The sequence below is a fragment of the Varanus komodoensis genome, unplaced genomic scaffold, assembly GCF_004798865.1.
Source record: "Varanus komodoensis strain SLA01 unplaced genomic scaffold, ASM479886v1 scaffold18_1, whole genome shotgun sequence".
Lineage (NCBI taxonomy): Eukaryota > Metazoa > Chordata > Lepidosauria > Squamata > Varanidae > Varanus > Varanus komodoensis.
In genome coordinates, this window is record NW_025335548.1 from 7,653,482 (window position 1) to 7,667,424 (window position 13,943).

Here is a 13,943-nt window from a genome sequence, read left to right on the forward strand (position 1 = left end):
CTGGAGCAGTGATTTTGCAAGGCCCAAGACATCAGCGCCACCTGAGAAGGAAGCAGGCAGAGCAACAAGAGCTGTTCCCGAGACGGTGCCATTTGCATCTATAGCTACACTACATGGATTGGCCTGTGAGAGAAAGAGAGAGAGAACGGAGACGAGGGAAAGGGAGGGTTGGTGAATAAAGAAAGGGGAGAGGCGGGTGCTGGTGGGGCTGTTTCCCCCTTGGAGGAGCTCTCCATGGTGCTCCACAGTGGGGAGCCTCTTTGGTGATGGAGTCTGGCACGCAGCTGGCTCCTGTAAGGCTGCAGTGGATGGAGGCCCCCACTGACGCACGGGTCCCCAGCGTCGCCAGCAGGAAGGGTGGCTGCTTGTGTACCGCATGGCGCCTGCGTTTGTGTGACTGTGCGTGCTATTAAGGCGGGGAAAGGGACGATGGAGGCGTGGCGTGGCCATGGGAGAGAGGTCGTGAGGCGTGAGGCACCCACACACTCACCGGTTAACAGTCTCCCAGTCAGCGGACCTCTCCTGCGCGTGCTCCTCGCTGGGCTCCTCTGCCTCTGGCTCTTCTAAACCGCTCAGGAGCATATTTCCCTCTTTGGTAACAGTTGTAATATCTTCCTGCCAAAGAGACCAAAGTGCTGCTGGTTATTGTTTAATTCCCTTTGCCGCTCTGCAAACCAAATATCATGAAACACCCAACGACTATCGCAGCCTTCTACCAACCTGAGGCCTTCCAGGTACGTTGGCCTTGCAAATCCCATCATCCCCAGCCAGCACAGCTACACTGACTGGGAATGATGGGGTTTCTCATTCCAACATCCTTAGAAGGCACCACATTTAGGAAGGGTGGACTAGACTTTGCCTTTAGAAAGTTGACTGGACACATGGGGCCCTTTCTAAAATTATCCACTTCAGGGAAGCGAACATTCAACAACGCAGCTAAAGCTGCAGATGGCAAGATCCCACCAGAGAGCCAAAGACTGCCTGGAGACCAAGGAACGATGCTGCCATGACTTGCCTTCAGCTGGTAGTACTTCTCGGTGCGCAGAGCCAGGATGCGCTCAATCGAGTAGGTGTCGTCCGGCAGCTCTGTCTCCGCCAGCTCCATGCCGAAGGACTGCAGCATCTGGGCAATTTCCTTCACGGTGAGTGCAAAACTTTCTATGGCCTGGGAAAAAGCATTTGTTCCTTCATCAAGCTGCACTCGGGTTCATGGACAAGCCCAGTCAAAGTGGCACCAAGATGTGGCTTCTGAGAGTTGATCTGTTGATTGATCTATTCATTACATTTCTATATCACCCAGTAGCCACATCTCCCTGGGCAATTCTCAAAAATTAAAACCCCAAAATGCTTATGATAAATTATGGCAAATATGGAACCCGCTAAAGGTTCTGGGCAGAACAGAAGCAGAATAAAAATCTGCAGCAATGCAGGAAAGCCTGGGAGAATAAGCAACCCCTTTGCTTGCTTCTGAAAAGGTCACCATCAAAGTGGTCCATGTGTCAGCAAGACAATAGCAGCCTTAGCTGGACCTCCCCTTGCCCTTTCACACTCCCACCCTACGCAATCATATTTGCGTGGGTTGGTTGCCGTGGGAACCTTCTTACACACAGCTGCACAACGCATCTGCAGCACAGATGTGAGAAGGACTTACTGTTCTGAAAATGACCCATTCTCTGTGGCAGTACTCCAAGGAGCCCCCATACTCAGGAGTCAGTTGCTTTTCATCGATGTACATCAACAAGTCACTGACTGAACTCAGCATAACAACCTAGAGGAGAGCAACATAGAACAGAGCCATTGCTTGCCTCTGCAAAGGGAACAGAAATGTCAATATCCACAGGACTAGAAACTTGGTCCAAGGGAGGCATTTCACTGAATGCACATTCAGTTACAGTCAGGGTACAGCCTGACCAGGACCATGGAGGGACCTCACTCAAGGAAGACTTTGGGGAAGCTGTGAAAAGTTAGCACAGTAGGAGACATGGGACAACTCACTGAGCTATCAAGTCCCATGGAAGTCTCGTCAGACCCCTGAATGACTTGTCACCACGTGGGCACAGTGGTCAGCTCTGCTGCAGACAAACCTCTTATCCTTTTGCAATATAATGAATTTAACGTGAATCAAACATTGCCTTTCTTTTTCCCGTAGCACTATGCAATAGCCACAGAAGGCTAAGGCAAAGCATCTTTTGTGTTCACTGTAATTAAAGTGCCTTATAGCTAAACCACAATGAACAGCTCTAGAATGCCATGCAGGTAAAGCAGCCAAGTTTAACAGGGTGGAAGTTATGCAAGGAAACACGGGAGGGGTCATACCGGCAGCTTGAGTAGGAAGTCTTCCTGGCTGAACCGAAATCCAATGTCGGTAAAAGTACGCTGGAAAAATCCAGTGGGACGCAGAACCATCACGAGGTGCAGGTTGCCAGGGAAAGATGCCTATATAAGGTGACAGGATTGGAGTGGAAAGAGAGAGAATCCACATTACCCTTCTGCACAGAGATGAAACCCCAATTCAGTGCTAGGAAGAGTTCTCCAGCATAAGGAAAAAACAGGGCTAGGCAGCCCAGATCCAACCAGACACTGAGGTCTGCAACCCTTAGCCGGGGCTAGTATCGTGGGTGAGCAAGGTCAGGAACTGCCAAGGGCCAAACTCAGCAGGATCCCACCATCAGGAGCACCCTGGAGTGTGTGGCGAGTGGGCCCATCTCTGGCTCACTGAAGGCTGTTCTGGGGAGTCCTTGTCACCAGGAAGTGGAGGAAGAGGAAGAGGAGGGGCAAGGGCAAAAGGAGGCTGAACCTTCAAGGTGGCACCTTCAAGGTGCCCCAGTGAAGTCTCTCACACTGAGCACAAGAAGCCTTCTGTTTCTGAAGACCGTGACTAGTTTTGGGAGGGGAGGAAGAGCAGGTGTGGGACCCAATTCTTGATCCTGTAAAGGGGCCATTGGGAGAGACAAACTCCACAGATGGAGGGGCTCCTTTGCCCTCACCATCCAGCTTTCAATGGCAAGAAGCCCTCTGAAGGTGCAGCCAAAGGGAGGACCATGGCAAAGTGGCCAGCTTGGACTCAACACTTTCCATGAGCAGAGACATCTCCTTCTAGCTTTGATAAAATGCCATTTGGAGTTAAGCTAGTTGGCTGACTGTGGAATTAGGGCGGAAGACCTGCATTTCGAAGGACACTCTTCAGTCTTGCCAAGCTGAAGAAGGGAAAGACCTGGTCCATGACAGAACATTTCCTTCTCTTCACTGCTGCAGGCTGCACCAAGGAAGAGGCGGGAGATGCCAGGACCTCCTGGCTCTTCCCCGTTCAGCAAGCAAATGGGAGCAAGAGCAACTGGCGGCCCCCTCTGGTGGGAAGGGGGGCTCATGGGAAGGGGAGCACAGAGGGAGCCTTGTCCATGGGCCCGGGAGAACTTTAGCCCTCACAGCCCTCAGTCATCATGGCTGTTGGCTAGGAATTGTGGGTGGGCGGTGGAGCCCAAGACACCTGCACAGGAAGGCCAGAGAAATTTCTGGAAAGCAAGGAATTTGAGATGCAACAGGGAACCTAAAGGGGAGGTGGTGGGCCATCAGGAGAGCAGATGCTAGAGCCACATCCAAGTTCTGTGGGTCTAAAGCAGCTCCATTCCCCTGAAAGCACCTAAGTCAGGGCTTAGGATGAGATGGGAGAGCTGGACCTTCATTCCTCTCATGTAGGACTGCAAAATTATCTGATTTTTTTCATCCCTCTGCTTGCTTGCTCTCTCTCTCTCTCTCTCTCAGCTTTCATATTATTTCAGCATGCAAGTTCATTCTTGAAAGTGAAAAACTGGGTGAAAATATTAATGAAACAAACCAGGGCCTTTGTATTCCCACCAGTCAGGGTGCTGTGGTGGTGTGGAGTGGGACTGGAGGAGCCGTTGCCCCCCCCCCCCAGCCAGGAAGCTCCCCGGGTGACTTTGAGCCAGTCTCCCACTTGCAGAATCACCTTTCTCACGGAGACCAGGTGCCCTTTGCAGCATCCTCCTTCCATTCTTCATATATGGCAGAGAGGTGGCATAGCTTTGGCTCCTGTTGCTTTCAGCATTAAAGATGCCCCCCCCCCAAAAAGAAGGAAAACCCTGCACAACAACCCCACCTGTGAGAAGCCATAGGGATATTTCTCCTGCCTCCAGAGAAACTTGGGGAAAGTGCACTAGGCCATGCATCGCACCACAGGTGGAAACATGCCATCTGGATGCAGCATGTTCCTGAGGGCTATTTTTAAGATGGGCTTAAAATAAGGAAGGGAAGCAAATGCATTGCCAAACCCTCAGTCCAATTTAAGCCAATGGGAATTCTGCCAGGGACCAAGCACTGGCTCTTCAGAGAAGAGAAAGCTCCTGGATCACTGTGGGTAAGATGGGCCCCTGGTCCAACCCTGCGGACCTCATGCCCATCCACAAACCATGCATTGCATGCTTGCCAGCACACACCCCGGGATGGTTTGCTTCATACTCTATGGGTCCCCAGATGGTTGGGGATGGCTTGCCATGCATGACCCCATCCACAAGGGGGAGCCTTCACTGTGAAGGCTCTTTGAAATTAATGAATCGTTTTATCTCTTAGTTGGAGCTGGGCTTGTCCTGACTAGCCACCTGAAAACGACTGGAGATGGCGGGTTCAGTGGGTTCTAATTCCTGGGAATGCAACTGGAGGATCCCAGGTGGACCAGCTTTTCCCATGGATTCTGTGGACTGGAATTTTACACACATTGTGTCATAGAAAAATAACAATTATACAAGACCAAAGATGTACTTTCTCCCTATAGACCAAAGCACTGAAATGCATACATGGGGGGTAATTTTGCATTTGCACAAGAGTCAATTTGTGCAAGTACAAATAGATGCAAGTTCCAGGTTTTTTTGGGAGGGAGGGGGGGAGAATGACACAGTTCCATCAATGAACTGATGAAAGGGGATCAACAACGTGAAATGCAGATGGGACAGATTAAACACATCCCTAGAAATGAGTAGTGCTTATTAATCCTCACTGTGCACCCCAAAAAGATCTGAGCATCCTACAGGCCTTTCTGCTGGTCCTGCTCATCAAATCACATCCTTGCTACCTTAAATCTGGCCCTGGAGTCAGAGAGGGGGAAAAAAATAAAAGGAAGCAGTCTTTTTTTAAACCTTGCCTCCTGTCCTTACATAAGCAAATCTGTTCCATTCAGATCCCTTGCCATGCTGCACCATTCTCCCCCCTTCAGAAGCATTTCATTTGCAGATGGAGCTTGCCACCCTGTGCCCCATTTTCAAATCCTGCATCTCTGAAATCTTCACCTGAGAGCTAAGGAAACGTCACTCGGGGGAACTGCTTGACTAAGGGCCTCTCTTAGAAAACCGCCTTCCTGTCCTTGTCACCACAAAAAGTATAGTGGAAATAGGAAGGGTGACTATGATGCAGAAGTAGACTTTTTGGGGGATGTGGATCAAATTGGTCACTTTAAATCCCTTTTGATACCAGAGGGAGTAAGTTCTGCATTTGTCTGACCTTTGCAGAGTGACATAAAATGCTTAACTTGGGCTGGTTCATGCCCAACACAACAGCGATTTAAAGTATAGATCAAAAATTAACAGTGAAACCTACAAGGATATAAAAACTAGTTCTTCAAGAAAATGATATCTTTTCCAAGATCAGTTGCCTTTTTATGATAATAATTATTTGCAGAACACATGGAGATCTGAATAGAGTAAAAAGCTGCTGGAAGAGCTTCTCCAGGTTGGACTTTCCCATCTGGGTACCTTCCAGACGTGTTTGAGGGGAACTGCATAATTTTCAGCCAGGCTTAAATCTTTTTTGCTGTAGCTGAGCTTTAGGGGAGACATTTCAACCTTCCAGAATAACCACAAAAGAATCAGCAAACCACCTAACCATGAATAGTTGGTGGGGGGACGGGGCAGGGGAAAGCAAGTGGATCCATTACGATCCGTGTGCTAGAGACCAGGTGTGTGGGGTGAGCAAAAAAGAGGGAGGGGCAATTGCCTTCCTGCTCTCTTGTGGGTTTCCTAAAGGCACCTGCTTGGCAGCTGTGGGCAAAGGTAGCTCTTTGGTCCAACTCAGGAGGGCTCTTGCACAGCGATTGGATTTTGGAGAGGAGCAGTAGATGGAGAAACTCTTGGGGTTCTGATAGATTAGATCAGAAAGCTTCAATAATTTGCACGGTTGACTTTGTCCTCTTCTTCTGATCAGCCTATTCCAAAGTCTGTGTAGTTTCGGACAGACATATGATCAAAAAGCAATGGAATAGTTACCATGGAAGGGGTAGGAACGCATTAAAAAGTTGCCCAAGTCAAAAGTGCAGTTTTGCCATATCCCCCCCTGTGGATTCCCCTCCCCTTGGGCAAACCCAACTTGGAAGAAGCAGGCCTTTGAAGAAGTCAGCTTTCCCCCAAGAAGAATCCAACAGAACAGACCATTCAGAGCAACATTGCTTTTCTTTTAGCAAGCTCTACAGTCTGGTAGACAGAAGCGCTCCAGACCCTTCAGCCTGTCAAAGGGTGAAAACTCCTATTTGCATCAGCCCCGTTTCCAGACCAAAGATTCTGGGATATTTTTATCTAAACATGCCTAAGATTATGCCCTTGCTCTGAAATAACTTGTCACACGCCAGCTATTCTGAAGCAAATGTGTGATTTTCAATGCCACCCCCATACACACCAATCATGCACCTCATTGAACAGAAAGTTAACCTTGCAATGGATTTGCCTGCACTTGTAGAAAGCTGGCAACAGAAAGGTTCAGAAATACTAACGAGTTGGCGAGGGGTTTGTGAGGGAGTGGAGTGCAAATGCAAGAGTCATGTGCTTGCATTTTGTGTCCGTGCATTTACACGCATGTGTGCTAGAGTGCCCTGATGTAACTTCTAGAGAGGCTAGGGAAAAGACATCCGTGCAGGTGACCTGACTATTTTTAAAAGGGATCCCGAGGTGCATAAATGAATGAATAAATGAGGGAGTCTAGTTTTTCAGAAAAATTGGTCTGTTTTGGCAAATAGTACAGACCCTTGTAGGATGTGCGCACAAGCAACTTGCAGCTGGAAAATTTGGCCTATTTTCTATGTTCAAGGTCTTCCGAATTTCTGTTCAGTTTATCTCTTGCAACCTTCATAGAACTGATGTAACAAATGGATTCTGAAGTTTCCCTTCTCTGTCTCTCTCTGTCTCTCTGTCTCTCTCTCTCTCTGTCTCTCTCTCTCTCATACACACACGCACGCACGCACACACACACAGAGATTGAGAGAGAGAGACGCACGTTCCCAAGGCGCTCTGTGTAAATCCAGTGCCAGCCTCACTCTATCAAGGCTGACCAGGGCTTTGGAAGGCTATGCAAAAGGCAATCCAAGTGTCGTGTGCCGAGAAGCTTCCGCGTGTGTGTGCGTGCCTTCATGCATCTCCTTCCTGAGCACTGCGCTTGGCAGCCCCTCCGAACACTGCACTGCTGCATCGAGGCAGCCTCTCAACTTAGAATCCCTTTGCCAAAGGAGAAAAAAAAAAAAAAAAGGCTGCAGGCAGACGGAGCCCTTACCGCATTCCTTCGGCACCTCATCTTGCCTCTTGGGGAACCCGCTTCAGCCATCTCCCTTGCACGCAGGAGCCGATTACCTTGCCCAGATGTCAATGCGGCATCAGTGAAATAGGACCCGTGTCTCATGAGGCACTTAAAAATTGCCAGGGATAGACGGCCTCCTACACAGTAGCTTTTCCTGGTGCAGCATCACTGCCCAGGAGACAGGGAAACTCCTTGCTCGTATCAGTTCCATGGGTCACACATGTTCCCATAATCCACTAATCCCCGACTAAAGCTGTCTGGCCGATAATCCGGTCTTCTGCCACGGTAAGGCATGGGTGCCAAAACTGTGAATGGCTGTTGGCTGTGCTAGCCGGCAAGAGGGAGGGAGGGAAAGGGGAGAAGGAAATGTTCTGCAGCCAAGAACAGCCGTGCATTTTTAAGGTGGAATGCAAGAGATGGGAAGCACATTTATTTTCCGCTGCCGTGCTCACCCACAGAGCGACCGAGAACCCTGGAACCCTCCTTTTCAGGACGGGCAGAGGAAGCCAAAGCTTTTGTGCACAAAGAACGCCTCAAGATGCCAGTGGGCACCACAAGTGTTCTGCGTGCAGCTTGAGGGTTTCATGGCAGCCAAGAAAGAAGTGTTGGACTGAATTCAGGAGGTGACAGGGGTGAAGGGTAGATGGTCGTGGTGGGGAAGGACACCAGGAGAAGATGCCAGGATGCAATTAGGCAAATTTGTGGAGGAGAAGGCTCTCCATGACGGCTAGTCCTGATGGCTCTACGCTACCTCCAGGATCAGAGACAGTTGCTGGGGAACATGGGCACAGGCAAACTGTTGCGCCTTGTCCTGCTTGTGAGTTTGCTCTGGACAGTAGGACTCTTCCTATGCTCTTATGAGGATCCAAAGGTGCAGGGAGCTGTGCTTTTCCACATCAACAAAGCATCTCCAGCAGCTTTCACCTCCACTAGGAAAAGGTCTCTGGCCATAATTGCCCATTCCTGACCAGGCTACCCCAAACTACTTTGCACTGCAACCAGGATGCATCCCACTGAGATATTATTGCTGGGAAACTCCACTTGTGACTGCCTCCTCTGCAACTGTGCAGGCAAACTCAGAGGGAAGGTGCACAACTGAGAAGCCTGGAAGATGAAGTCATAGTTCCTGCAAATGAAAAAGCATCCTGAAAGCCCAACCCCTTTACTCCAGGCATGACCCTAAGTCCCCAGTAGCAGAAGAACTAAAGAAGGACTTACAGCTACCCTTTGCAGAGTCATTTTGACTGACGTCCATGTATCCAGCCGCCTGTCCAGGATTAGGATAAACTTGCTGTCGGATTTGCGCTGGCTAAAACATGAGAAAAGAGTGGGCAGAGGGAACAATGTGCACTGCTTACATCTGCCCCAGAGGCACAAATCAGGCAAGCAATTCCCCATTCCCAAGTTCTAGAAATGGCTCTCTGTGCATAAGCATTCATTGCCACTACAACCACTCACAAGAAATGACCCCTGAAGATTATCTCTGGCAAGGGAGATGTTCTGGAAAGTGGCTGTGGATGGGCTAGGGCAATTTCATAAGAATTTGTGCCCTCTGCATTCATAGTCAGAGAATGAGAATAGCAGTTGGAAGGAGCCATGACGGCCATCAGGCCCAACCCCTGCACAGAGAGTGGCAGGACGACAGTTCATATCATCCCACTCGGATGTTGCATATCCCTCGGAGAGAAAGAAAAACTGGAACTGGAGACTTCCTACATCAGTTTTTTAACAATCCATTTACTGTTTTTCTTTCTGGTTAAAGAGCACAAAGTTGAGAGAAGGAAGACAGGGTGAATTTTCCCAGTGGAGGCATGTAAGCAGTGGGGTCCCACAGGGATCTGTATTCAGACCAGTACTGATCCCACTATTTGTTCATAGATGAGCTGGAATTAGCAGCAGACAGTGAGCTGAGAAAGGCGCTGATTTTGCCCGGGGTGCTCTGGCATCCACGCTCTGTTTAGGAGCTTCCCATGGGCAGCTCATGTCCACCGCTAGACTGGATGAACATTTAGACACTAGTAATGGGATGGTCCATAAAAACTTTGAATAGATACATAGATAGATAAGACAGATAGATTGATAGAACCTTTCATCTAATCCAACAGGGCTCTTCTTGTGTTCATGATTTCTTCTGCATCACAGTTTTCAGCCAAGGCTTTGTCTTTTTCGAACACGCTCAGTGAGCATGGCTTGCGCCATTTGGCTGGAAAACCATTCCCTCCACCGAATTCTCGGGGCACTTGTGTGCAGCATGGATGATGTTCAAGCTGGGCACCTCCAGCACCTAATTTACATTCTTTTAAGCTCTGGTTTTCTCGAGCGTTTTCATCTCCCAGTCTGTGCTGCCTTCCAGCCGCGACTTAAATCTGTATTTGTGATCTTTGTGTTACTGCCAGGTTCTATTTTCTTAATATTTTTTTCATTTAGCATTGTACTTTAAACTTTTTCTATTGCATTTGATTATGTTGAATTTTATGCTTTTAATGGTTGAGAGCTGCCCAGAAACCTTTGTCCACTGAGTGGTTTAGAGCTGTAATAAATAAATGTTGGCTGTCCCCTTTCCACAGCACTCAGCTCTGCCAGTGAAACGGCAAGCACCACACATGTGCAAAGTTAACACACACATGTGCACACACCCTCGCCCTGCTGTGGAAAATCACTCATTTGCTTTCATCCAGGCTATAATTCCAAGAAACCGGTTCCCAGTGTACTCGTCAGAAAATTAATGAATGGGTTGCTTGGAGGACACCTGCTGCCTGGAGTTCAGGCCCCATATTCAGGCCCCATGTTCCACCAAGTCCAGCAAGTCTGAGGCAGCCCTTGGGTTCCCTTAGATCCACGCTCCAGTGGTGGCACAGAGCTAGAAGGACCATCTCAGGAGGATGGGAACTGCATGTGCACAGCGGCAAACAGGAAAGCACAGAGGCTTGTGGTGGTGCCACAGAACTGCCCTTGCAGGACCTCAAGATGCTGAGGCTGCAAGGAGAAGAAAGGGGAGCCGCTAAAGGCAGGACTGGTGCGTGGCCTGAGCACCCAAATTGCACAGCACATGGACCAGCAGAAGCTTTGCTCATCCTTTCTGTCCCTCTGTAGGGGAGACAGTCTTCTTCGCTCTGAGTTTTCTTTTCTATTTAGTTTTGTTTTCTGTTTATTATTCAAAACTTTTATATGCTGTCCTCTATGCGTGGCATCTCAGGATGGCTTACAAACATTGAAATCAAAAACAAATAAACAATTAATAGAGAATAAACAATTTTCTAAGCATAGAACGTCGGAGTGGAAGGGGAGGTGTACTAACAAATACTCTGGCTAAGGATGCTTTGTGTCCAGCAGGCCTACCGTTCAGACCTGCACATCTCCTCCGTGAGGAGCAGCAAATGCTCTCAGAGCACCAATAATTTCCAACCTGCACTATTAAGGGAGGCACTTCTGCTGTATTAGTGGTTCAATCGCAATGATGATTCTGACTAGTCCCCCCCCCGCCCACTTCCCCTTGGGTTCTTCCTGCTTCCTGGAGGCACTGGCTGGAATGATTACGCACAGGTGTGTTAAAGAAATGCATGTTGACTTTTAATTATTAGCTTGGGAAGAAACATATTTGCAAAAGAAACTAACCAGCAAAACTTGTCAGATGTGTGTGCGTGTTTTAAATTTCACATGTGTGGCTTTCAGTTTTAAAGAAGCCCCCCTTCTCTTTGCCAAGTTTCTTGTCCACAGTGAACATGGCTAGATGCTTTCTGTTACCTTTGGCTCCTCTCCCTCTCTCAGTTTGAGGTGTTCCAAGTGTGTAAAGAGATGACTTCCATAGCTCAGCCTCCCTTAGCATGGTTACCTTGATGCCTATTCTGCACTGAAATATCCCTCCACTGTTACAATACAGACTAATGCTACAAATAAATAAAAACCAGACATGTTCTACTCCCTTGTAAACAGCAGCAGATGCAGTTGCCTCAATAGAGTCTGGGAGAAAGTGGTGTGGGAAGAAAGTTAAAAAGCTGCCAGTGCTAGGGGAAATGGGGAAATGTCTGTATTGTTGCCACATGCAGATCAGAAGTGTAGCTTTCCTTCTTTAGGGACTACAGAAAATAAGCTAACATGTAACATTGTATGTATTTGCTATAACTCCAAAATATCTTAACACAATTACAGTTTCTGAAGATAATAATACATCTTTTTTCCTTGGCATTTGGAATTCTTTCTGCTCTTTCTAAATCACTTTCTCCTTCATACCTGTGCCTTTCCTTCTCATTCAATCATCAGAACTTTCTTGTGGAATAAAAAACTATCTGATTTTAATCTTGTGCTCTTCTCCAAGTAGCTCACGGTGGCATGTTTGGTCGCATCCTCACATCAACCCTGTGAGGTAGGATAGGCCGAGAGACAGTGGCTGACCTAAGGGCTGGATGGGAATATAAGCTTGGAAAGGACTCTGTGAGCAACATCTTGGAATTGACCATTGTGATGAGCAACCTGCGTCTCCCACATGAAGAACATCAAAAAAGAAAATCAAGATGCAACCTGCATCTTCTGCGCCATTTCCCTTCGACTCATAACCCGCCTCGTAACCGTTCCCACTGCAGAATGCCAAGAACGCAAAACAGCTCAACACCTCTGGGCGTCAACCCAAAGGCAAGATTTGTACCTTGGGATCCAAGTTAAGTAGGTTAACACCTTTGTCACAACCTCCTCGGGCATTTGGTTGAAATGGGAATTTTCCGGAAGGGTTATGATCCAGCCATTTTCCTTTCCTCGCCCACCTGGGTGGGGCAAAAGAGAGAATGTGGCAGCAGGATGCACAGAAACCTCAGATGAGAGGCTAGTCCCTCCAACGATGCTGAGAACTCTTGTGGGTTAGGATTTTGCTCACGTTTCTGCTCCTGACCCGTTTGGGACTTATATTCCATTTGTGTCTATGCCTTTCTTCCTAGGGTGGCCATGTACCTGTTTGGAATGTGTCCCCTGCTTGCAGGGCTGTGACGTCAGCTTTGAGGATAAAGAACTGTAAGAAAGGCGCGCCCAGAAGCTGCCCATGAGCAAAACATCTGCATGGCCCAACTAAGTTGCCTGGACAAATGAGGGCCAGCCATTCAAAATGTGCATCTATACACTGGGATGTCAAGATCAGGCCAGGCTCAATCTCTCTTGGGATCTCTGGACTTCTTGTCCTCACTTGGCACTGGCCAGGAAACAAGGCAAGTGGTGTTCAATGCGCAGGAACACCAGTGACTTCGTTGCATGAAAGAAGCAAATTATGCAATTGTTTGCGCAAAGCACACAAGGCCCGCCAGGTCACATGTGTGGAAGCAGAACTGTGCTGGAAGTTGCTTCCTGTTGGACACCCATGTGAATGCTTGGGCAGAGAGAAAATAAGCCAGCCTAGGGAGCTGAGGAAATACACCCCATTCCCACCCCCAGCTGGGCTATTTGCCTATCCTGATCTATACATAAGTTGTGTCTGCAAAGCAGTGCCCACTGTTGCCGCTGTTTTCCTTTCAGCTCCTGCTCAAGTGGCTGCTCTCCACCACCTCCACTTCTGCACCCACAGAAGGCTGTGGAGCAGCATCGCAGTGAGAAGCAAAAATGCTTACCAGAAAGATACGCAAACTCTTTCATCAAGTCATCGGCAATGTCCTTTGCACGGGTTGGGAGAGCTGATTCTAGCAAACAGGAAAGGCATCCGTTAATCCCTGTGCAGTTCCCGGCCATATTTTTCAGCCCTTGCCTAGTCCAACTATCTATAGTCACAGCCAATCTCCCTTCGTCACATTCTCCCCTTGCCTTGTCCACCACTGAGCTTCTTCAGAGCACCTTCTTGTTGGCTCTTTCATTAGTTCCTCATCTCCCATGCCTCATTCCTGTTTTACCCCCACCGTTCTTTCACGCCCTCCCCACACCTTTGCCTCTGGGTCCTCACCCATGCAACAATGCACATGCCTTGGAATCATCCAGTCCATGCCCTCCTATCCCAAGACTGCTTCCCAAACCACAGCCAAGCATGTCAAAGGACTTCATGTCCACACACAGCCCAGTCTGAGGTCCTTATTTCCAGCTCTGTGATCCTGAGGTCCATTTTTGCATGACGGGGTTCAGAACCAGTAAACCACAGTACAAAAGTGTGCCATTTTCTTAGTTAAAATGGCCATGAGCTGCCATGATTTCCTCAATCAAGCCAGGTGTGTGGCATCTGGCCTGAATGGTGCCCAGCACATAGCAAGCAAGCAACGTCCTTCTGTGCAGCAGTGCATTTTGCAACTGGATGGGAATAGCACACTGCATTATCCCCAGCTATGGAGACTCTCCCACAGGGCCAATGTAAGACAACTCAATGCTGACTGATTATACACATACGTATTGCTGCTACTACTCTTAATAGC

General features: G+C 48.5%; 1 protein-coding gene across 1 annotated transcript in view; it reads right to left on the reverse strand.

Moving 5' to 3' along the window:
- MCF2 (MCF.2 cell line derived transforming sequence) overlaps positions 1 to 13,197 on the reverse strand; it is a 37,128-nt gene extending 23,931 nt beyond the window's left edge. Inside the window, exons 1-7 of the mRNA XM_044427082.1 lie at positions 13,158 to 13,197; positions 12,212 to 12,326; positions 8,788 to 8,878; positions 2,317 to 2,436; positions 1,652 to 1,768; positions 1,016 to 1,165; positions 491 to 615 (exon numbers count right to left, since the gene is read on the reverse strand). Of these exons, the coding sequence (XP_044283017.1) occupies positions 491 to 615; positions 1,016 to 1,165; positions 1,652 to 1,768; positions 2,317 to 2,436; positions 8,788 to 8,878; positions 12,212 to 12,326; positions 13,158 to 13,182 (743 nt within the window). The 5' untranslated portion in view covers positions 13,183 to 13,197. The remainder of the gene's footprint in view (positions 1 to 490; positions 616 to 1,015; positions 1,166 to 1,651; positions 1,769 to 2,316; positions 2,437 to 8,787; positions 8,879 to 12,211; positions 12,327 to 13,157) is intronic.
- Positions 13,198 to 13,943: the final 746 nt, after the last annotated feature.